Source organism: Camelus ferus, chromosome 10 (genome assembly GCF_009834535.1).
Source record: "Camelus ferus isolate YT-003-E chromosome 10, BCGSAC_Cfer_1.0, whole genome shotgun sequence".
NCBI lineage: Eukaryota > Metazoa > Chordata > Mammalia > Artiodactyla > Camelidae > Camelus > Camelus ferus.
Window position 1 is genome coordinate 64,758,720 of NC_045705.1, and position 24,798 is coordinate 64,783,517.

The 24,798-nt window shown below is 56.0% G+C and overlaps 1 protein-coding gene across 4 annotated transcripts in view; it reads right to left on the reverse strand.

Moving 5' to 3' along the window:
* The window catches only part of MACROD1 (mono-ADP ribosylhydrolase 1), a 143,626-nt gene extending 118,828 nt beyond the window's left edge, over positions 1-24,798 (reverse strand). Inside the window, exons 1-3 of one of the 4 annotated variants that reach the window (XM_032489684.1) lie at positions 24,296-24,755; positions 14,291-14,392; positions 13,572-13,688 (exon numbers count right to left, since the gene is read on the reverse strand). In XM_032489684.1, the coding sequence (XP_032345575.1) occupies positions 13,572-13,688; positions 14,291-14,392; positions 24,296-24,593 (517 nt within the window). In that variant the 5' untranslated portion in view covers positions 24,594-24,755. Of the gene's footprint in view, positions 1-13,571; positions 13,689-14,290; positions 14,393-24,295 lie in introns of all 4 variants that reach the window. The other 3 variants (XM_032489683.1, XM_032489682.1, XM_032489685.1) reach the window with 3 other exon arrangements.

Below are 24,798 nucleotides of genomic sequence, written 5' to 3' on the forward strand. Positions count from 1 at the left end.
TGGACCCTGGGGCGAGGGAGGTGGGAATGAGGCCGGTGCCAATGCCCACAGGAGCGTCTCCAGCGACAGGCATGGCAAACCAGGGCCAATAAAGGCAGTGGTGGCGGCCCTGCTGAGACCTACTGTGAGCAAAGAGGAGTTCTACGTGTTTTCTGGGACAAAGCAAGTGTTTCCAAGTACCTACAATGTGCTGGTTTGGTGGGAGCCACAGGGGTGAGCCCAGGAAAGCCTGTCTCCTGCTACTGCTACCACCGCCACACCACACGTGCACATATCAATACTTCCAGCCGCAGCATCCTCCCCAGGGACGGAGAATGATGACTCTTATTTCAATTAGCCTCTTCCTGATTACCGGCGAAGTTCTGCATCTTTTCTCTTGCTTACTGACCATTTGTTTTTCTCCAACTGGGAACTGCCTGTCCACATCTTTTTCCCATTTTTCTTATTGATTTGTAGGAGCTCTTCGCATATCAAGAGAGGAGGAAAGCAGCAGCCTTGTCTTGGGGCAGACCCTCAGGGCCTCCCTTGAGGGTCCTCAGGCCTGGGGAAGGGAGGGGAATTTATGTGGGGCTTTTGAATGCCCCCACTCCATCTCTACACCCCGCCCAGCTCCTGGCAGGCCAACTTTGCTGGAAGACAAAGTACCTTCTGCAGGTGGGAGCCACTGCCAGCCCTGCATCTCAGCTGGCAAAACCCAGAGGGCTTATTTTTCACTACACTGAGAATTCTACACTGCCAGTGGCTGGCGGGGTTCCCAGATGGCACCCAAGGGGAAACAGCTGGTGGAGCTGGGTGTCTAGGAAGAAAGGATGACTTTCACGAGCCCAGCCCAGCTCAATGGGAACCAGCCTGCAAAAGGGGCAGGTCCTGAAGCCTCAGGCTGACCCTCCCATTAGAATTCCAGGGCCCCCTCTGGTGCACATCATCCCTGCCCCTCTTCCAGCTATGACAGTCCCTAAAAGGTGACACAGGTGTGGAGGACACATGTTAGCTCTGCCCCTCACCCTCGGCCACCTGATCTTGCAGGGCCAGATGCAACCCTGCGGTTCATTTCCCTCCAGCGTTTGCCATACATAGTTCAGCAGACGAACAACAGAGGCCATAACACTGATTTCCAAAGTCCATAAAGGCAGTAACCTTTAGGGAGTCGGGCAAAATAAAGCCCCTCATCTCCCAGAGTAATGGCTGCTGAGAGCCCTTACGGGACTCCTCCTGGAGCTGGGGGTGGCAGGCGTAGGGCCAGCCCACAGACTTCCCTGCACCAGGTGATAAACCACTGCTCAGCACATGTTCCAAGGGGTCACAGCAGCCAGGGAGGCTGCAAACTGCCTGCATACCTTCTCCCTGACTGCCCTTCACTGGCTGCACTGGCTCCCCCAAAACCAAGGAGGGCTCATTAGCACCCTGTGCCCACCCATCTCCCACCTGTTACCAGGCTCCCAATAGAAGAGCCAGACTGCAGATTACAAGCAACCAGCCTGGTGCCAGCCAAGGTCACCCCACTGCAGCCGGGGCAGGAGAGACTGTCCATACTGAGGCGGGCACCTTAGGCAGCCAAACCCACTGTCCTGCTCTTCGCCATACTTGGGTTAAGCCCTCCGGGAGGACAAATAACACCATCACAAAGGTGGCTGCCATGACCTCCACATAGCAGGAGGGGGATGGGGTCCCCTGACCACCCTCAAGCTCTCCAAACACCTCGATCCTGGGTTGACACCCTGGCCACTCCCCAGAACTCAGCAGACGCCTAGAACTACGAGTGGTTGCCATGAGCCCACTGCCCCTCATTCATTCACTCACTCAAAGACGATGTGACATAGTGGAAAGTGCCCAGGATCTGGTCCAAAGTTCCTGACTTATCTGAGACCAGTCACTTACCACCCTAGCACCACTGCTTCTCAGTCTGAAAAGTGGGAATACTAGAAGCCACCTTCTAGGTCATTGCTGTCATGATTACCTTGGGCTCACAGAGCTGCTAGATGAGGGGGGACCATTGCCTGCGGCTGTGGGGCAGGAGGCTGGGCTAAGTCTGGGGGCAAAGCATAGGGGGCAGGCCTGCCCGCCAGAGGGGAGGGGGCCTAGGTAGAGACAGGGGGATGGACGAAATGACCCCAACAATCCCTTCCAGGCAAGGATGAAACAGGGTCAGGAGACAGGACATCCAGATCCCTAAAAATCCCACCTTCAGGGCAGATCCATTGAATAGCCAACAGCTCCATGGACAAGGATAAAGGAGGGGACCACCCCCCCGGTCCTGTGGGGCCCCCCACTCAGAAGTCACTCCTCCTTCTCCAGGATTAAAACATATCGTGACATGAAATTAGCCGCGGGCTCAGCCTCTGGCTTAACCACAAAGAAGTGGAGAGAAATGAGGCTCTTCTAAACAAGGATGCCCTCTGCAAAGCGGATCCTGCGGTCTCCGTGGGAACACGAACAGTGGGGGAGTAGGAGGCCAGCCCACGGGAGCTTGGGGTGGGCTCTGCGGGGCTCTCCAGGCTGGCTGTGGGCTGAGAGTCGGCATTTGCATGGAGAGCCTCTGTGGCTCTGGAATTTATGCAGCTGCCTGTGTGATTCCTAAGGCGAGACAAATCTCCAGGCCGCTTTTCTCAGCAGGAACAAGTCTTTTCTTCAAATCGATGGTGACACATTTTTAAACTCTGATATTAAGGAGGGAAAGATTTTGCTGGCCCCCTGGGGGCAACCCTTATTAGTCACTGGCTCATCTGAGAGAAGTCACAGTGGCAGACCCAGTGGGCCTGAGCAAGGCAAGCAGCCCAGAGGCCAGGCCGCTGACATGAGTCAGCGAATGGACCGCGATAAACAGGAGGGCAGAGGGGCCTCCCAAGTCAGGAGCAAAGCAGTGCACTGAGAGAGTGAGACTGGAGGGGGCTCTGGAGCGAGCTATGAAGCATCTGCAGGGGAAATAAAGAATAGTTGGGAGAGAATAAAGAAAAAAGGGAGAGAGTAGAAAGAAGGAGAAAGAGGCATTAAGCTGGAGTATATTTGAATTTCCAAGTTTAGAGTTACAGAACCTGAAGTCTTGTTTCCCATTTTGCTATGGCTGCCAGGAAGCTCAGGGCTGCTTTTCATATTCAGTTGCAACAGATTTGTTACAATGGCCTAGTTTTGAGATATCTTCTGGATGGGGCCATGGTAAGTGCCAGGAGCCAAGCTGCCCCAAGCAGTCACCAAGAACATAAAATACAAGGGTGGGGATGAACCATGGTCCTTCCACGGTTGACCAGACACCAGTATCCCATGGCAGGTGGTAGCACTGAACAGAACCAGGAACCAGGTGAGACGCTGGCAGGTCAGAAAGTATGTCATACCAAAAACATCCAGGCCAAAGGGTTCCAGGTGTGGCCAAGAGCACAGGGCACATTCTTATGAGATGCCCAGGTCAGCATCCTCCCCTCATTTATTTCTTTTTATTCCTGGTTTAATGGTTCCCCAGTTTTATTACGCCTATTTTTCAGTGGAAATAGGTAGGTTAAACATTTTAAAAAAAATCAATTCCAGCTCAAACGCCCACTTGCTCAGTGATAACAGTCACCATTTATTGAGTTCCAGCAGCTTGTTGGGCATTTATACACACCTCCATCCTCTCAGCGACCTTTGGAGGGGATGTCACTCACCCAGGTTTACAGACAAGGAAACGGAGGCTCAGAGGGGAGATGTATCCTGGTCAAGGTCAAAAGAGCCAAGGCAGCCCTGTCCTATCTGTCCTCTGACGTGTCTCAAGCCCCAGAGCCCAGCACCCTGCTCTGTGCACCAGAGGGGACTCCCATCTGCCTTGTTAGGAGGGAGATGAGTCTGAGTCAAGGGCAAGGCCAGGGAGGCACAAGAGGTGGTCAGGTGACCCAGAGAATTTTATCACCCCCTGGCCCTGCCTATGCCACCCTCGTCCCCTCCCTGCCAAACCCCAAGGCTTTGGCTACAACCTGCCCCACCTTTGTGTGACCCATGAGCCTCACCAGAAAGTTCCCTGCTGGCTGCCAGGCAGGTTTCAGCTCCTTTGACAGAGCTGCAAAGCTCCCATCGCAAATGTCAATTCTGGGCCATTTGCTTCGTAGATTTTAATGTTCCTGTTTCTCCTCAACATACTCAGCAAGGCAGCTCTTGCTTTTCAAAAGGGATGTGGCGTTTGATGATGTTTAAACCTACGTGAAATACAGCCAGGCAGCAATAATAAAACAGACGCAAGGCCTGCCGGCAGGGGGATGGCTGACAGCCGGGCCTCTCTCTTCCCACATGCTACGCGGCCACCGCAGCTAAGCTCCTATTTTTATGGCAAGTACAATGTCCGAAGGAGGAGGGGGGGGCAGTGATGCAGAGGAGGAGGGTGGGTACCGCTGTACAAGGACCACTTGTTGCCATTGGGAATGGGGTGCAGCCGATGGGATTTTAATGAACCGAAGCGGGGGATGCCAGCAGGCCATGTCCGCCTGTGCTTGCTGCCTCCCAGGCCCATTGTCAGACCCAGCATCACATCCCAGCACCTGTCCTCCCCCGGAGCTGCAGCCCAAGCTCCTGATCCCCAAGTCCTCACTGGCTTCTGACACTCCCACGTGGATATAAATAGCTGCGGTCCCTTCCCTGCCCGGTGTGCATGCAGCAGGAGTCTCCCCCAACAGCTGTGCCCACTGGGCAGCCTGCTTCCACCCAATGGTCCTTGGCTGTGATCAGTCATTAGTTCTCGTCCTTTTGTGTCCCTCCTGGGGAGCTACTGTGCAGACATCCTTGGGAGGCCCCCACCATGGAGGGGCACTGGCCATGTGCTGGCCCTGTCCAGGGAGGGAGACCTGGGATCACCAGACCGGCCCCTGCCCTCTAGGGGCTCCAGTCTAGCAGGTGGTGCACTGAGATACCTCACCAGTAAGAACAGTAGTTGTCACTGACTGAGCCCCTCCAGCGCACAAAGCATTACAGGCACTAACTCATTTTTCCCTGTTTATCCTCCCATGAGGTGCACATGTGGAAACTGAGGCCCAGAGATGCAGTTAGTGGAACCGGATTTCATCCCAACCTATTTGGTGAGCAGCCATGGCCCTAGCCTCCAGAGGCCTCTGAGGCCAACCCATGCTGCACGCCTGGGGGCCCTCCAGCCCAGGCTGGACCACATACCCACCCCTAGGACAGCCGCACCCTTCGCATAAGTGAGCAGTCGAGATTGCAGGGTAAGGGAGCCCTCAGCCCACAGGAAACATGGCTGCCAGCAGGGCCTGAGGAAGCATCAGTACAAATAATTTGCAAAATAAATAAATGAGCCCAAAAGGTGAGCTTCTGAAATGCATGAAGACCCCTAAGGAAGGGAGAGGGAGGGAGGGCTGGAGGCTGCAGGTGGCTTCGGCTCTGCCAGCTCGGGCTCAGCTGTGGCCATCGAGCTCTGACAGGGAGAGCATCAGTCAGCACCCCCACGGTGGGGAGGGGGAGCACCCCCTGCCCCGCCTTAATGGCCGGCGCCTAACAGGCTGTTCCCATGTGACACACACCATCCCCGACAGAAGGCAGAGAGGGATGCTGACAGCCCCGCCGCAGTGGGGAATGAGTGGGGCGAGCCCGCCTGCCCTGCATGCTCATGGTCAGGAGACCCCAAATCCAAAGGGCTGGCGGTCAGAAGAGGCCCTCCCTCAGCCTCTCTGGGCCCAGCAAGTGCTCAGCTCACCACAGGGAGGACAGGAAGGAGGTGCCCTCAGCATCCCCGTCCCCAGCCCAACCAAGCACTGGGCACGCAGCAGGCCCAGTTCCATGGGTCCGAGCACCCCACCACCACCCAGAGAAGCAGCAACAATCGCAGGCACAAAAGCTGGCATTTCTCGGGTTTCCTCTATCCCAGACGCTGTTTGCCCACCAATTGTCTTCTTGCAAACTCACAAGGACCTGGGATGTGGGTCTTTAGTGCACTCTTACCCCCGTTACAGATGAGAAAACTGAGGCTCAGGAAGGTGCAGGGACTTGCCTGAGGTCACACAGCTGGTGCCCAATGGAGCTGGGACTCATACCCAGGTGCAGTGTCCTGTGATGGAGACTCCAGGGCAGATGGGGCTGTCTGGAGTGGGAGGTGGGGAAACGAAGGCTGATCCTTCCACTCTCTTTTAGGTCATATTATGTCCTAGAGGCCACCCCAAGTTGGGCTCAGGCCTGGTCTCATCCAGGAGTCCCCAGAGTCAGGGTCTGATACATGTGTGAGCCCACTCGAAAGGACTGGAGACAGCAGATTCAACCCAACACTCCTGCAAACAGCACTGTCTACACAGAGCTAAGCGTTGAGAGGAAGGCAAGGGGCCCCTGGTTCCTGGGGGATCCCTGGCTTTCACGTGCTGCGCCAGACCCCCGTCACCTCCTAGGGACACAGGGTACCCACGCGTAAAATGGGCAGGCAAGCCACAGCCTCCTGTGGTGGCCTGAAGCCGGCTGGGCAGCCCTTTGACAAAGCGCTGGAGGATCATTCCGGGAGAGCGAGCCAAGGGCTGCAGATCCAGCCCTTTTCATGCTTGGCCAATTTAATGGTCCCCATTAATTTCAAAACACACACATTCCCACAAGCTCCGGCCTCCTCAGCTCAGTGCTCGGGGTGGAAAGCACGTCAGGGACACAGGCTGGCACACAGGCACGGGTGCTGAGGCCAGGCAGCCTCAAGGACGGGGGAGCTGGACAGAGCATACGCAGGCTGCTCAACAGGGGGCGGTGGGCAGCGGAGCCCACTGGCCTTTCCTAACCACGTGTCTGCTGTGATGGGAAGAAAAAGGCCCCGGAGAAAGGGCCCAGTGCTGGCAGTCAGGAAGGCCTGCTTTGCCACTTCCCTGCTGTGTGACCCTAAGCGAGTTGCCATCCCACTCTGGGCTTCAGATGCTCCCGTCTTCCCCTACAAGACTGCAAATGCCTTGGGGGCAGGCACGGGGTCACTGAGCCTCACAAGCAGTCTTCCACTGTCCTCGCCTGCACAATGCTTTTGTCCCTTCCAGCCCTGACTGCTATGACCAACCAAGAAGGGCTGGATGGGGTCTGGGCTGGGGCAGGAGGAGGGGGCCCAGATGGGGTCACTGGTTCATCCAGTCCCTCCCGCTGTCCGACCAACTCTCAAGGGCCTCTGATCACTCATTCATTCATTTATTGAGTCTCCCAGGACAAAGGGTCATCGGGTCCAGGGTCCACGGCCCACCTTCATGTTCCCTATAGAAGGATGGGAAGGATCTGGCTAATAAAGAGAGACTTGGCAGAAGACTGTAGGGCAGAAGGACCTTCCAGGATCCTCAAGTCCTGCACATTGGCCAGAGCTCGGCTCACTGGACCAGGCCCTGTGAGCCCTCGAGGGAATCTCAATAATTCAGGAGGGATTCATCATTTATGAATTTATGTAACCGCTTCTCGACCTTGTGGAAATGAGCCGCCTCCTCCAGCAGTGGTGGAAATCAGGCCTTGGCATTGTCTCCGGTGTCCTGGACTTTCTAACGTGGGGAGGGTGCCACCTGGACCCCAGGCCTCCCTGTCGGCCTCCCAATCCACTCTGCCCCTCATCCCAAGACTGGACCCAGAGGGAGCTTCTGAAAAAGCAAACTCGATTGCTTCCCTCTCAAACCCCAAGTTCTACAGATGAGGGTTAGATTCCTGGCTCAGCCCTTTACTCAGCAGTGTGGCCCCACACGTGCCTCAGTCTCCTCATCTGTAAACTGGGGGAAGAGTAGGGTGTGCCTCAGAAATGAGGTGATGTTCCCATGGGCAGCCCCCAGCCCAGAGGGAACACACATAACAAGCTCTCCCCAGAGGCAGGGCTCTGTAGGGGGTGCCCGGGGGCAGGAGCTGGAGGCCACCACAAGGCCTTGTGGGGCCAACAAACCTGGACCCATCTTTCCTGCATTGACCACCTACTGCGCCAAACACCCAACCCACTTGTCTATTTCCCTGTAGTGAGGACAGATGACAACACACTCGAAGTTTTAAACCAGAAAAGGGAACAAAGAGAAGGTATTCCCACTCACCCTAAAAAAATGGGTGATTTCCTGGAGACTCTGGAGCCTGGCAAACCTCCCTTCCCCGTGCCACTGCTGTTTACCTGTGTGGCCTTAGGTAAATTGCTTCAAGTCTCTGAGCCTGTTTCTCATTGACACCTTGGGGCTGATATAACACCAGGAGGCCAGGAGAGGTGGCGTGGGGTGTGAATACGGCCTAGACCTAGAGGGGGAACCTCAGCTCAGGGGGACTTCGGCTCATTCCAAGACCCCCAGAGCTTCTCCTGACTCCCACCTGCCTCACCGTCTCCCTGCCAGCACTCTCCCTCTCTCCCCCTAGAATGTCCTTGTCCAACTACTGACTCAGCTCCCCACTTTTCAGCTCAGGTGCTGCCTCCTCCAGGCAGCCTTCCAGATTGCCTCCCACCCTTGCAGGTGCAACTCCCATCCCTCCTACACTCTGTTGTCCCTTTCCATTCATATGTTTCACTCTACATTTGGAAATTGAGGTTGAGTCTTTTGTAGTCCAGGGCCTACCACAATGCCTGGTGCACAATACACCCACCCGTACAGCTGCTAAATGAAGGGCCACACATGAGTTCGAATTCTGACTCAGTCACCTGCTGAGCTGGGGCATGGACTCTCTGCCTCTGAGCCTCAGTTTGATCACTGGAAATAGGGATCAGAATCCTGTCTGCCTGGCAGGGAAGCCAAGTGGTCAGCACGGAGACAGAGGTCTCAGCTGTGCTCCCCTGGGGCCAGGTCCCGTGAGTGAGGGCTCACAGGTTCCCGCCCACCCTCTCTGCCCACTGCAGAGAGGTTGCTGCTGAAGGCGGCTGTGGAGGCCCGGCAGGCAAGCCTCAGCAAACACATTTAAATCTGAAGTGACAGATAAAGCGATTTATGGCGACAGTTTAGCGTCAGATCACTTCCCACAAGGCAGTCAGCATCCCTCGGCCCTCCTGCCTGCTAGTCCATCAAGGCGGTCTCTAAATCACTGACTCGGAGCTGTGGCCCAGAGACAGTGAGGGGGCCAGGCTCTTCGGGCCCTCCGGGCAGCAGAAGGGGTGAAGCAAGGCTTGGGGAGAGAAGGGTGATCTAAGCAGCTGGCAGATTTTCACAAATCAAAGGCCCAAGACATAAGGAAACAGGGCTCCACTTCATGCCTTATTTTAAATAAATAAGCAGCTTAAAAATCTCCCTGTGAGGCCAGCTTGTCGCCGTGAAACACGACACCTGTTCTGCATGGTCCAGCCTGCATGCCTGGGCCCCTCAAAGGCTCCCCTGACCCTCCTTGCCTCCCGCCACCTCCTCGCAGAATTAATTGGTCCCTGAGGCGTCGCGTGGCACTTTGTTCAGACCTCGCTTCCAGTGCTGTGTCACATTATATCCTACTTAGTTGCTCTCATGCTGACTTCCTGATAGTAATTTACTGGGGGCTTGCTACGCGCCAGGCCTGGGCCCTGCACCGGACGGGCCTGAACTCACGCTATCCTCACACTCACCCTGGGGAGGGGACAACGATGCTCCATTTTTCAGATGGGGAAGAAGAGGCTTGGAGTGCTGGGATTTCGACCTGCCCTTGGCCTCTGTGCCCAAGGCCCCAAATTGCTGGCCTAGGGCAGTTTTATGGTGAAAGATTCTGTCTGTGTTTGCACAAAGCATCACATTCACCCCTGCTGTGTCCCATTAAGCCCTGAAGGCCAAAGCCGGCAGCAGGACCCTGGACTGGCCAAGAATGAGGGTCTTTCTTTGTACTGGGACATTTCCTGCCTGGGACTCAGCAGTCTGCTGTGAACTAGGGGCCCACAGGCACAGGCCTAGTAAGCTGGGAAACTCAGGGGCACGGAAGTGACCCAGTCAAGGTCATGCTGCCTCCCTCCGCTGACCCTCCACCCTGTGGCAAAGAGAAGACATTAACACTCCAGGAGACCTACTAGACCAGAGCTTTCTCTGGCAGAGATGCCAGGCATGGCTATCCCCAGACACAGCCAGGGGGACATGGGGCCAATCTGGAGAGGCAGGCACAGCCCCCTAGAATCTCCTGCTCCAGAATGGGGGCCTGCAGGGGCTCCCTGGCTGATCTCGCCAGCGTGGCAGCCCAATTTAATTAAGATGGATGCAGTGTGCCCCCATGGGCAGGAGCCGTGGCAGGCACAGATGGTGGGAGCCTGAAACTCTCCAGGCTCTGCCCGAGCAAGTGGCCTCGGTCAGCAGCCACTAGGGCGGGACCAAGGATGGCCCTGGGAGGCCTGCCCTTACCGAGGGCGGGAGGGGGTTTGGTCCTGTCCCCTGTGACCTCAAGCCCTGCCACCAGCCAGGCAAACACTCTTCTACTCTCTGCTCTAGCCTCACCTCCACATACCATATGACATACATCACACCACACACACATCACAGCCACACACACACCACATACACCCCCAATCACATCTCAATTACCAACAGAGTAGGGTAAAAATCAGTCCTGGACTTCAAATGCTAGGGGGACAGTTAGGAAACTCTGCTTTTCCAAAGTTGGGAGTGAGGCCATGCGTGGAGCCAATCTTTGGAGAGGGGAGGAGTGAGGGGGCAGGCAGGGAGGGCATGTGGCCCCTGCCTTCTATAAAGATCCCTAGGTCTTCTCCAGGGAGGGGAGAGCACCCACAGGGCAGAAGAATCCCCAAGCCACGGCTCTTCAGGATGGAGAGGGTTCTGAGGGTATCGACCCTTTCTCTCACCAGCCCTTCCCAGCCCCTCAGACTCCCCCTCCATGATCCCTGCAGCTGGAGCGAGGCCCAGGCAGGATGGCACCTTCCCTACTCCTCCCCATTTGGCCTCAGGCACAAAAAGAGACCCTCCCACCCCCAGAAAATCCAGATGCTCCACAGGGGACCTCAAGTCCCCAGCCCAGCCTGACTCCCCACCACTTTCCATGGGCCACCAATCCCGCGCAGCCAACACTGCCCTTGGTTTCAAAAATAAAATTAAAAAAATTCCCACCCCGAGATAATTGCTCGCTCCTTTTCCCCATTGTGGTGGCTCCGCGGAAGGCGCTGGGAAGCAATTATTCACGGCTAATGATTATAATCAAGTCAAATAGAATTTAATGGACACGTATTCTCTTCCTGCTTGAAACTTTACATATGAATTAAGCACATATGGGTTTCACGAGGCACAGACCAGATTTATGCAGCCCCGAAAAGCCTCGCGTTGCCGCGACTTTTATTCCGCTAATAAACAGGCTGATTTACGGGCGCTGCTGGGCTCGGGAACCGCGATCTCTGCTGCCCCCTGGTGGGCGGCGGCCCCCGCTGCGCCAAGGCCGTGGGGACCCGGCGGGGAGGAGGCTGGAGGGTACCAAGCCCATCAAGGACCCGCGAGATCTGATCGGTGCTAAGGCCACCCAAACACCGGGGCTGGGCAAACCTGGAAGGAGGGTCTGCAGGGGATGCAGACTATATGGAAGCCCCACATCCAGGACCCGCCTCGGCCGTTTTCTGGGGTTCCAGGCCGGTTCTGAGTTCTCCCCATGAGACTCTTTCTCATACACCAAGAGGTATTGAGTAAACTGAGGCAGGCAGGGGGAGGCTTACACTGCTCATCTGTGGGAGAAGCCCAGCATCCCTTGGCATCCCTAGGACAGGGCTGATATCCAGAGTGACAACGGTGGCATCAGTTCCAGCACCAACAACAGCAGCAGGTGCTGAGGGCTCAGTTCGTGCCAGGCACTTGCGTGAGCATCACAGTTTATGAGCATCAGCTTCTAATGCCCCCAACAAACCAGTAGGTGGGTTTTCCACCATCCCCATCACACAAGGAGGAAGCAGAGGCCCTAGGAGTTACATGGAGAAAGGGAGACCCCAGAGAGATGCAGCAAACACTGCCATCCCCAGTCCCGGCAAATCAAAAGAAGCCGGACCGAAGTCCTTTCCAGAGAGCACAGGAGGCTGACAGAGCCGCCACACTCTCAGGAAGAGCCATTAATCATGCCTGCAGCCGCACGTGTGACCTCCAGAGCCCCCACCCAACTCCATCTGCATCCCAGCCGACACCCTGCCTTGGTCCCCATACCTTGGCCACCAACCACCAAACTGGCTAGGAAGGAACTGATAAGATGCCCCGTTTTTCCCTCTGACCACTTTGCAGCTCAACAAAAGGACCAGCAGGGTGCCTCCCACACCCTTGCCAGTGACTGACAGGGCTGGGACACCAGGCAGGGCAGCCTCATAGGTCTGCGGCACTGTCCCCTCAGCCGGGACCCCAAGGCTTGGTCCTTGCACCTAAGGCCAGTCCCTCCAGGGTCCAGGCATCAAGAAGACCCTTCTCCCCTGGGCCACTATGACATCTGCCAACCTAGCTTGACCTGTCTTAGCCCCATGTCTCCGCAGATGGAGACCTCACTGCCACCCACTGTCCTAGTGGCCCAAGGGAAACACAGCAGAAGAAGCGCCAGCAGAAACTCAAAGGTGACCTCACCTCCCTCCCCGCTCGGAGTCAGAACTCCTACAATCTTGTGCCTGGTCACCTGTGTACTGAGACAGGCAATGTTGGGGAAGGGAACACCCGTGTGACCACATAGTTCTGCGAACACCACTGGGGAGATATACAGCAATGCCACTGTCGGAAATGCAACCGAGACCACAGACCCAGAGAAGCCACCTCTCTCCAGGTATCCTGAGCCCAGTCACTGAGCGAGAACAGCATGGGCACCACCAAGACCCAGAGTCCCTTGGCCGCTCCACGCCCTGGCCAGCGCCAGGGTCAGACAACAGCTGCAAGCCCAAGGGTGAGATGAAGGAGATCTGAGATGCTCCTGGGGGTGCCTGAGACTGCGCAGGTGGGGAGGGGGCTCGCACAGTGGGGCTTCCCTATGAGTCAAATCACAAGATGAGAGGGTCTGCCCAGGTCTGCAAACCCTTCTCTAAGGAGGAGGCTCCTTCCTTCAATGCTTGGCAACCACTCACCCTTGATTCAGCCCCTACTCGCCCTTGTCTCATGAACCACCTGCGCACCTGCTAGACTTGACCCCCATCTTGACGCCACACTCCTAATCTCCAGCAGACAACTGCCTGGGAGGAGAGCAGCCAACTTCCTCCCTCTCCCAAGAGGGAAGAGAAGTAGCCGGTTCCTCGACTCATCACAATAAACTGCCAAGCCAGCAAGAGCCACAGCAGGAAGCTGAGCATGAGTGCAGGGGCCTCTGCCCCCACCCCTCCCCTGACATGCTCCCCCGACATCCTCGCCTGCCCCAGTCCGAAGTGGGAAGGGCTGGCAGGAGGCTGAGGAAGGAAAGCAGTGGTCAGGGGCATCTGCAGCCCCCAAGGGCGGACCACCCAGATCTGGCCTCCGCCTTCCTGGCAGGGCAGCTGGCACAATTCCAAATGCAATTCCTTCCCAGCCGCTAATGGGTCTCAGAACTTCGAGGCAGCTCGGCCAAGGCGCCCCCAACACGATGGGTCAGGGTTTCAAGGAGAGAGGAGTCTGCGCTGTTGACATGCTGGGCTCCCACGGCGCCAGCAGCCCATCCCCATCCAGCCACCCGAGCCTCACTGGAGCCAGGTGGCGTCCACTCATGCCTGGCATAGTGATGAGGCGGCCACCCTGGTCTCTGGCTCAGGCCAGCCAGAAGCCCCCACTCACCCGCATTGACGATGGCGTCCACCTCCAGCTTGGTGATGTCACCTCGGAACAGGGAGATTTTCTCATTGAGTTGCTTGTCTTTCTTGTACTTGGGCTCCTCCACCTTCACGGTCACTCCTGGAACAAGCAGAGGCTGGGGGTGGAGTCACAGGCCAGGCAAGCCCCCATCAACCGCTCTCTACCTCTGGAGGCAGCCTGCCACATGGAGACCAATGAACCCGGAATGACAGCCCACTCTGATTAAGCACCTACTATGTGGAGCACACCCTCATCTCCCTAAATCTTCACGACAATGTTACACTTGGGTACAGTATTAATGCCATCCACCCCCATTTTACAGACGAGGTAACGAGGCCCAGGGAGGTTAAGTGACTTGACCCGGGTTCCCCGTTACCAGGCATGCAATTTGCGGGGCCGAGATGCTCACCAGCACGCATGCTGCCGGCAGCTACACCACAGCGGCAAAACCAGCTCCAGCTGCCACGGGGTGGTGGGTCTAGGGCTCAGTTTCCCAACAATACAATGGGGATAAAAAGTGAATCTGCCTCAGGCTGTGTTAATAATTAAATGCGGTGATGCTGCAAAGTGCCCCACACCTAGCAAAAACCCAGTAAATGCTGCTGCCAGGTCTTGGCCTTGTCTGTACGATTCTCCCAAGACTTGGATCTGAAGGGGCCACCAGCAACCGGCCGGCTGGGCCTCCCCAGCCCAGGGCCTACCTTTTGCTGTCTCCTTCCATGTTGGGATCTTCTTCAGCCTGACAAAGTCCCGGCAGAAGTAATGTTCCTCCCGCTGCTTGTCACTCAGGCCTTTCAGAAAGGCTGCAGGGACAGGGCGGGGCGGGCAGGAAGGAGAGTCAGGTGGGCAGGGAGCTTCCCCACCGCCCACAGGACATTTGCCTCCTCCAAGGATGCAAACCTCCTTCCCACAGGCACATGAGGAGGGGGCCCAGCGGGAGGGGCCCCTTAGAACATCTTGCCCCGCCCTCTTTGTTAGAAGGGGAAACGGAGGCCCACAGAGGTGGAGGGCGTCTGTCAGGCATCAGACCTGAGTTCAGAATTCAACTCTGCTACTTTCTAGTCGTGTCCGCACCTCTGGGTCCCTAATGCTTCATTTACAGAATGGGGATGAAGACAGCCCTTGCAGAATAATGTCAAGCTTATTCATACATGCTAAAGCCAGGCAGGCTGGTGGCACTGAATCAGTTATATCAATCAGTTACATCATCATCATCATTATTTGTAGGCTGCAGGACACAGGGAGCCAGGACAACGTCCTCCTCAACGAGCCACAGGGCCAGGCAGATCTGGTGCCTGTTTGTGATGTCGCCCCAGCTCTGGCAAAGGGTCCCCCACAGATAGATGCCCAGCTGGGGCCTCCCCCAGCACGAATCAAGGGAGCAGCTGGAACTGTCCCCATTTTACAGATGAGGGAACAGGTTCAGGGAGGTTAGGAGGCTACTCATGGTCCTGCAGTTGATAAGTGGGAAGCCTGGCCCCTCATCTGCTCACAGACTCTGGGTCCACCCAGGCTGGTTCCCTTGCTGGGGCCCCTGGTGGCACCAGGCAGGGAGCACCGACCGGCTTAGAGGCATCTCTCCTAAGCCACGGTCGAGGCTCGTGGCTCGTGGGCTCCCCCTGCCGGCCTGAGGCCAGTTGCGCAGCCAGGCTCTCAGCCCAGCCTTGCCCCCTCCACCACACGCTCCCGAGAAAGAGCAGCCCCCAGTGATCACTAGGAGAGGGGACAACCAACACAAAGACCACAGACAAGATACTCAAACAGCGTCAGAAAGCGTGCAGAGGTGGGAGGGCAATTTGAGGGGGTGGCGGGAGAGGTAGGGTTAGCCTGCTGGAGCCTTCTGTGGAAAGGCTGCGAGGGGCAGGTATTCAAGAAACATGTGGGTCCCCTGTTGTCTTGCCAAAGTCAGTGCATCCAAGCCTCTGCTCCTAAGGATGTGTGAGGAGCCTGGAAAGGGCCCCATTCACACTCTGGCTCCACACAATGGTGAATTATTATAGAAGGCTTGTTCCACCCTGAATCTGCTTCAACTCCTGCTCAAAGCAGAACCACACTCTCCAGCAGCCACTTCCCCACCCGCTGCATAAACACCTACCACGTGCAGGTCCTGCTTTTGGTGCCTGAGATACAACCCCTAACAAGGCAGACGTGGTCCTTGCCCTTGCGAACTTACAAACCAGCAGGGGAGGCAAACTCACACTCAAGCAAGCAATCCAAACTTCAAGAAGGGCTATGGAAGGGACCTTCGGGGGCTGGGAGAGGCAGTATCAGGAACCCCAGTCCCGGGGGCTTGGCTGAGACTGGGAAGAGGAATGAGAAGTAGCTGGGCAGGGAAGGGTGTTCCACCAGCTGGAACAGTATGTTGGCTGAAATCCAGGGTGCAGGGCAGGGGTCAGGCACAGAGGAAAGTGACCCTGCCAGGGGCACCTGAATCAGATTTAAAATGTTTCCACCAGATAGAGATTAAAAATCACCCCCTCCCCACCTTCTCAAGGCTCTGCCCTCCCCATGATCTGAGAAACAGGCCAAGGGCTCGGACTTGAATGCTCCTCTCTTTGTGTGTTGAGGAGATGGTGGTGGGGGGAGGGTGCTGGCATTTGAAGGAACTGAAGTGCTTCTCCAAGCCTTGCTTGTCTCCTATAAAACAGGGATACGGAAGACTCTCTCACATTAAATGAGAAGCAGAACAGGCCTAGTTGGGCACAGAGCCAAGCACTCAGCTGCCGGCAGACGGTACCACCAAGCATAGGACAGGCCGGGCTCCACAGGCTGTGCCTCTCCCTGGTGGTTTGAATAGACCAGTCAGTTAACACTCACCCTCACCATGCATCAAGCCTGGGAGGCACCAGGGGTCTAACTGAGCAGAGGGGAGGCCGAGACTGCTTCCTGGAGGAGGCAACCCTAATGTCTCTGTTCTGCCCCAGAGCAGCAAATCACTAGAGAAAATCTCACAACCAGGCAGAGGCTTCCTCTAAATTCTTCACCTCCCCCAGGTGGCTTACTCCATCTGCTGCTTGGGAAGTGGGTCCTCCCTCCCCCTTCTCCCTCTCCCAAGCCTACCCTGCTCATCCTCCAGGCCATCCAGCCATCAGATGCTGCCTCCTCTCCCAAGCCAGGAACCCCCACACACACCTTCCCACACCTCGTCCTCCTTCAGGTCACTGGCCACCAAGGTCCCTCCTCCCAGCCGAGGCCACAGGCTCCCCCTCCTGTCTGCCTGTCTGCCCTCAAATGCCCTCTCATGTACCCTGTTGTTTAGAACAAACCCTCCTTCGAACTCCGCATTCCACGCCCTGCAGCTGTGGCCTCATTTCTCTGCCTGCCCCCTCCACTGTCTCCACTCCTGGTCTCCACCTCCTCCCTCTCTTGCTCCCCTTAGCCTCACTTCTTCATCAAGGCCAAGGTCAGAGGCACTACACTAGCCACTTGACCCTATGAGGTGGTCCTTCCTGGCCTCCCGGGTGCACTCAGCACCCCCCGCTCCTTCTTCCTCACCAGGTCCCCATTTCTGGATCCCACACAGCTCACTGGTCCTCCTTCTCAGTCTCCTCACTGCCTCCCCCTTCCTTAATCTACACCTCTCTATGGGTTTTTGCATCAGTTCCACGCATTCAAAAACCCTCTGTGCTCATGATCCCAAGGCTGCACCTCCAGCCCCTTGTCTCTTCTGAGCATCTGCTCCCCAAGGCCTGTAGCCTGCTCTCATCCTCAGACTCCCTGTGTGCAAAACTGAACTTCCGGCTCCTTCCCCACAAAACATTCCTTTTTCACCCTTCCATCCTCCCTCCTTCTCAGTGAAGAGCCCTTTGCTAGGGTCTTTCTCTTATTCCCCCTTCCAACCATCTGTAGGCTGATTTATCCCCAGAACACAGAGAAACCAAGGCTTCTGCTCTATCATTGATCGTTCCCTAGACCCTTCTGGAAGCCCCCCACTTCCAGGTGGACTCCCTGTGTCTATCCTATGGTCTGCTCCTAACACAGCAGCCCAGAGACCTTAGGAACGGAAGTCAGAAACTCTCTGTGTAAAGCTCAGTTCAAACTCTAAGTCCTTACCTGGGCCCATATGAGAGCCTGCCTCTCTCCCAACCTCCTCGTGTGCTGCCCTCATGGCAACGGCCACATCACTCTGCCTCCTCCCCCTCCACCTTTCAGTTCCCCCAATAGCCAGGCTGTTTCCTGCCTCAGGGCCTTTGTACCTGCTGTGCCTCCTGCCTGGTCTTCCTTGACAGTCCCCTCCTCGTGGCCCTTCCCACCTCCCAGAGTAGCTGCCTCCCCGACCATCTATGCTTTATTCCTTACTTGACCTTGGCACACAGGGATCTGCCGTGTTTATGTTGGATTCCTGGCACCTGGCACAGCATAAGGCATGTGTGAGTGTCCCTGGGCATCTGTGGGATGAATCAATGAACCAAGGAGCTGAGACCTGAAGGTTGACAGCAAGTTTGCTAAGAGAACAGGGTCTTCTGGGTGGAGGGAACAGCGCATGCAAAAGCCCTGGGGTTGGAGAGAGCACTGTGGTGGGGAAACGGAAAGAAACCAAATGGTTGGACAGGAGAGCAAAAGCAAGGCGGTAGCAGCCTCTCCGGCTTGTCTGAGGCATGTGCTGGGGCAATGTGCCAGCCCAGGACCAGGCCACAGCTGTGATTTTGATTCTGCTCTCGCTCCTCAGTCCCACTAGGTTTGGGCTCATGAGCTCCCAGCATCACGTTCACAGGCAAGGTGCCCGCCCTCTCAGCCTCAGCTTTCTCATCTCGACAATAAGGGTAAGACAGGCCTTCCCTGGCACCCAAGCTTGCTGCGAAAGAAAATATTTTATAAACTGTCAAGAGCAATATACACACCAGATACACTCGCTCCTTCCTGTGAGTGAAATAAGGCCCAAAGAGAGCAAATGAAAACGAAACTTAGGAAGGGAAACATTATTTTTCCAACTTGGGGCATAGCAGGTGGAGGAGCTTTTTAAGTTATTTGGGTCCCCATATTTGTCATCTTGCCCAATTGTGAGTTCAGACATCCCCCCTCCGAGGCCTCAGCGTGCCCCAGGGCAGGTACTCACAGCAGGCTGGACCTGTGGCCAGACAGTGAATGCACCTGCTGTGACACTGGAGGGATGGGTCAGCCAGGCCCCAGACCCACCCCATAGGAATCCAATGAGGGGAGCCCTTCTGGCTGGGGCAGGCCCCCCATGGACCCAGACTGGGACGCCCAGAGATGACTCAGGTACCTTAGCAGACACCATTTGGCTGATGCCACCACCTTGCTTGCTTAACAAAAAAATGAAAAACCATCCCTGGCCACAGGCAAGCAAAAGGAAGTCGGGGCGGGACCCAGCCCAAGGCTCTCTCCTGCACCGACCTCCCTGTATCCATGTACTGGTCTGAGTGGCCCAGCCTACCCGGCCCCCTCTCTCCAGCAAAGTCCAAAAGACAGCTCCACTCCCTGGAGACGGCAAAGGAAGACTGCCAGAGCCCCGGGCTCTTCCACCAGCTGTGACTTGGGGACACCCATCAGCCTGCCCTTCCAGCCTACGGTCCCCAAGTGCACACCTCACGAGGCCAGCATGCGGGGTGTCGTGTCCTCATCTCCAGAACAACACTGCGACCTGGCTGGCCCCCGAGGAGCTATGTGCTGCACTGATATGATTTATGGGAAAGGAGGAGCCAGCCGAGCAACCGAGCACAGTCTTCACGGCCTCAGCATCAAGAGCGGAGGAGCAGCAGGACCCGTAAGCCAGGCATATGCCCCACGCGTTCATAACACGCTCCACCTCCCTCTGCCAGAAGGCCGGGTGCAGACTTAAAGCACAAGTGAGTTTTATTTTTCTTATAAAAGATGTACAACATACATTTTAATCCTCTTTCATTTTTGGAGAGGCGAGAGTATTTCACAGCCCAGTGAGACAGGTGCTGTAAAAGACGTTTGCAGTAAATTTTGATGGGGAGGCCTGACCCCGGACGAAGCTTTCAGCGGCTCCTGGGCATGAAAGCTGGGCTGGAGGAAGCAGGCTGCGCCAGGACCATAAAGAGCAGTGGGCGAACGGGAATTCAATGATGTGTTTTAAGAAGTGTCTTTATGGCACTTTGCAAGACGGCACGGAGGGAGGCTCCTCTTCTGGAGGAGGCCAGGTAGGCAGAGCTGATGCCCTGGGAACATGGCGGCAGGGGCATTCATCACCTGGGCTCACCATCCCCCAGGAGCAAGGACTCATCAAAGCCCACAGCACAGGAGACAGCACGAGGAGCTTTTCTGCTCTCCCCAGGCCTCCTCACCTCCACTGCACTGGGATGTGCCAAGGTTGCTTCCCCAGAAGACAGGTGGGAGAACCCCCCCCAACCCGCTGCCCCTATTCCCAGGTGTGCCTGGAAAATTTCCCGGTTCGGCAATCAAATCAGATAAATTATCCGCTGAGTGAAGTCCCACAGGGATTGAAATCAGTCCTCCTCCTGCCCCGTGCAAACAGACTGGAACACAGGAGCCCTATCCTGAGCCACCGGGGGAGGAAATAGGGCTCAGAACACGTGGGTCTGGGCTCCAGCATTTGAGACCACGAGGGAGACAAGTTTACAGGAGCCAAGTGTCCCCACAGCCAGAAGAGAGCAGAGAGAGGAGACAGGCCTGAGGGTGACAAGGACCTTTGGCCCCCTTTGGCCCCCTTGTACAAAATTTCTGATGTGCTCCCAGCACAACATACAAATCAGGTGCTGCTTGTCCCATTTTACAGATGAGGAAACTGAGGTTCCAGGAGTGTGGAAGCAGTGGTGCCAGGGCTTGCCATGTCTGATGACACCAATGCCCATTCTCTTTCTAGCACACAGCTCTGCCCCTACTGCTGGTCAGAAGGACGATCTGCGCCCTTCTCCTGGAGGCCAGGCCCCTCCTATGGGGACAAAGCCCCCAGATACCCCAGTGCTTGACCTTAAGTCCCCTCATGCCCAATTCCTTACGGCAGAACTGTTTCCAATGTGGGGCTAACGGGTATAGCTTAGTGGTAGAGCATGTGCTAGGTGTGCATGAGGTCCTGGGTTCAATCCCCAGTGCCTCCATTAAGGGAAAAAAATAAAATAAAATAAAATAAAAATCAAACAGTATGTTAAAAAAAAAAAAAAAAGACTGAATGTCTCCTAACCAGGAAGGTCCAGCCTGATGGTATTTACTTACATAGAGGGATGGTATTTACTTACATGGGCCAGCAGAAGTGGGCAGTTGGGAGGAGAGTATGGCTCAGTGGTAGAGCTCATGCTTAGCATGCACAAGGTCCTGGGTTCAATGCCCAGTACCTCCACTAAAAACCAACCAACCAACAAACAAACCTAATTACCTCCCCCCAAAAAGAAAAAGAAGTGGGCATTCAGCTTGAAGATGGAAAAAAGGAATGCCCAGAGCCCAGGCAGAATTTGGCCATCTGTCCAGAAGACTCACTGGCCGTGGACTGAGGCATCCTGCACCCGGGGCCAGGAGCAGACACTCAACAGGTGCAGTACATGGACTGAAATACCAAGCAACGGCCCGGGAGAAGGGCATCCTTGGTGGGTAGGTGCACCCCTGTCAGGGAAGCTTGTCCAGCCTGCCCCAAATCATTCACCCAGCTCCCCAGCTGAGAACACATGCTACTGAGCAAACTTGAGACTATGATTTGGCTTCCACATGGTTTTTCTACAGGGAATACAGGGAGAGAAGATCCTGCCCAGGCACAGGTGAGCTTCCAGACTTACTGCTATAATATTTCCTTACCGTGAACTGTACCTCAACCTTCTGAACTATACCTCAGTCTCTTGTGAGTTTGGTTACTATGTGTCAGTCTTTGAAAGAGGATCATCTCATGTACAGACAGGCATTTAGGGGCCTGTGTCGGTATATCCCTAAGAAAAAGATGAGCACATGTCCATCAAAGACATGTACAAAGATATTCAGAGCAGCTTTATTCCCAACAGTCCCCAACCAGAAACCAAACGCCCATCACCAGGAGACTGGGTATACAAACTGTGGTACATCCATACCATGTAATATCACACAACAATAAAAAAAAGCAAACTGTCAGTACAGCCAATAATGTGGACAAATCACACAGATGTTAAGTAAAAAGAACTGGATGTGCTGTATGCCTCTGGTGATATGAAGTTTAAGAAAAAGAAAATAGATAGGAGAGTGATTAGCTGTAAGGGATACTGATTGGAAAGGGGCTAAGAGGAACCTTCTGGGGTGATGGCAATGTTCTCCATAAGTCAGATACTTAGGTAAAAGTACACTGACTGTACACTTAAGGTCTGTACATGGAGTGTACTTCACTGTACAATATAACTCAGTGGAATGTGTAAATTGTAACAAAGAAAAAGTTTGAGGGGTCTTCAAGGATCAAAGTTTGGACCCAAATTAGAGGCAGAGTCCAGCTGGGGCAGCCTCCCAATGTGGTGGTCTTAAAAATATGTCCCAGATTCTTTGATCCTCTTTCCTTCCAAAGGCAGAAACCAATTTCCCTCCTCTTGAATATGGTCTGGACGCTGTGACTTCATTCCAAACCCTGAATAAAGCAGAAGAGACACGGTGGGACTCTGCCCCATGTCACAAAAAGGCACTGTGGCTGTCGGCTTGGTCTCCTCAGGCGCCTGCTCTAGGGTCACGTGCTGGGGGATGTCAGCTGCCATGTCAGGAAGACACTCAAGCAGCCCCGAGGTGAGGAACTGAGACCTTTAGCCAACAGCCATCTGGGCAGGGCTCACTCTAGCCCTCACGTGTCCTAGTGACCTCCCGAGAAACCCCGAGCCTGACCCCCCAGCTAAGCTTCTCCCAGCTTCCCAACACTTCAAGACTGTGAGATAATACAAATGTTTGCTGTTTTAAGCCACTAAGTGTTGGGGTAATTTGGAACCATGCAGCAGTAGATAACTAAACACAGAGATCTCTCTGTGTCTCGCCCCTACAAGCTACCATCTAATGGTTGCTGGGGGCTTCACACCTAGTGCTGGGGTTCCTGGGGCCAGCCCTCCAACACTGCCCCCTGACTGGACACTACAGCTCAGGCGGCCCCATCTGCCGTGGCTTCTTCACAGCATTCACCTTTATACGGCATTGTCTCACTGCCTTGATCACATTCTCTACTGTTTGTTCCCCCTAAGTTCCGTGAAGGCAGGGCCCTTGACTATCTCCCCTGCACCCTAACAGTGCTGGCTACACAGAAGGACTGAATGAATGAATGGAAATCCCAGCTCCTAGCAGAGAGACACCACAGCAGCCTGGGAATCCCTGGCACCTCAGCCTCCTGAGGTCTGGAAGTTTTCAGAGGAACCAAGGAATGGGAGGGGGCGAAGAGCTGGGTCCTAGAAAAAGCGGCAGTTCGGGGAACAGGTGCCTGGGCCCCTGGCCTCCCCAGCTCTCTTTCCCACCTCCCTGGGTCGCTGTTCTCTGACAGAGAAGGGAAAGCAGGCCCCCTTGTGGGGACAGTCCCCTTGCCAGGGGGCGGCCCCCTACTGCTCGCCCTGACCAGTGTTCCAGGGCCAGGGCCAAGGGATGACGAGCACTCCTTGTGCTCCCGGAGCAGTCAAGTGCTTCCTGCCGGCGCTTTAAGATCCCAGCGAAGGCAACGCAATTCATGACAGGGTAAGTGATCTTAAACTCTACCTCCAATCCCGAGAGGATGCCTTCCTTTTACCCCCAACCACAGCCCGCCTGCAGGCCTGCCTTCCCAGCCCCATTGGCCAAACCCACTCCACCACACAGGCCCAGCCAATGAGCTACAAACCCTGCCCTTTTGAAAGAGGGATCCAGCGGGGAATGATCACAAGAGCTCAGGGAGCAGGCCCTGAAGGGCAGGGGCAGCTGGATGGACAGCAGGGCTATTTGGGGCTCTACAGGTCAGGTTGCCTGCCTTCCCTGCTCTGTTCTGGGCTCAGAGTTCAGCCCTGAGACTCATGCCCACCAGGACTCACCCCCTGCCCTGGAGTGGGAGAAAATGGCTTGATTCCTGTGGATTGGGGGTGGTGGGGTGTCACTGTTCTCAGAGACACAGTGCCCCATCTCTGTCCCACCACCCAGTTCCTGCCCTGTGTCCCCTAGGAATGAGGCAGAGACTGCTTACAAGTGGCCAGAGGCCAGTGATAAGGGCAAAAGGGCATGAGACCACATGCCCAGAGAGGCAGGCCCCTGGGGGTAGGAATGGGTTGGAGGTGGAATGGGCCTGCCCAGGGAGGCCAGTCTTTGTGACTATTTGACCCCACCAGGTGGGACACCAGCCCCAGAGCTGTCCCCTTAGCCCATTCCCTGCCACTCTGCTTAAAAACCCACCACTTGAGAAACCAAATAACGCAAAGCTTGGGGAGTTCAGAGCCTAATGTCAGATATGAAGCAAACTCCCAGTGACCTTGGGCTGTTCAGTTCAGGCGCTGGGCCTCAGTTTCCCCCCTACACAACAGAGTAAGGAGGTAGATCGTAGATCATCTCTGGGGGAGCCCTGTGATCCATTCCAGTGGGTGAGGCCACACTCCTCACACTGCCCACGACCCGGGGACCTGGACCTGGTCTGGGGTGAAGTGGTTTATGGCGCTGGGCACATGGGGGCGTGGCTGCGAATGGGGGTGGTCCATATAGGGTACATGGAGCCTCAACTTCCCCAGGTCTCTGGGGTGGAGGAGGCTGCTGGTGGGGTGTCCAGCTGGAGAAGGCCCACGTAGGGTCTCCCTCGCCTCTCGCGCCCCCCTCCTGCTTACACTTACATTTTGCCTCCTTCCAGTCGGTGGAGGTGCTCAGGTCCACCTTCGCCGCCATGGCCAGGGGGGCCCAGATGCGCACCCCGGCTCTCCGCCCCACCGCCGCCGCCCCCCAAGTCCCAACTCCCGCTGGGGTCCTCGTACGGGGGTCGTAAGCGCCCAAAGACGCCGGGGAACCGCAAGCACTACTGTGGGTCCGCGTGGCACCCGCCAAGGGGCCGGGCCAGGGGCGCGGGTCGCAGAGCAGCTGCCCCGCCGCGCGCAGCTGTGCCAGGCGGCCGGACACTCGGCTCTGCAGAGACATGAGCGGGCGGCGCGGGGCGGCTTCCCCGCCCACTTGGACTCTATTTACGGTGCTCGGGGAGTCTCTCCCTTATTTACTCGGGGACCTAGTGGCGCGTGCCAGCCCGCGGCGACCTTCTCGGAGCCAGCGGGCCGCGCGGCCAGAAAACCCGGGCGCGCCGCTGGGCACCCTGGAACTTGTAGTCCGGGCGCTGGATGGGCCCCCG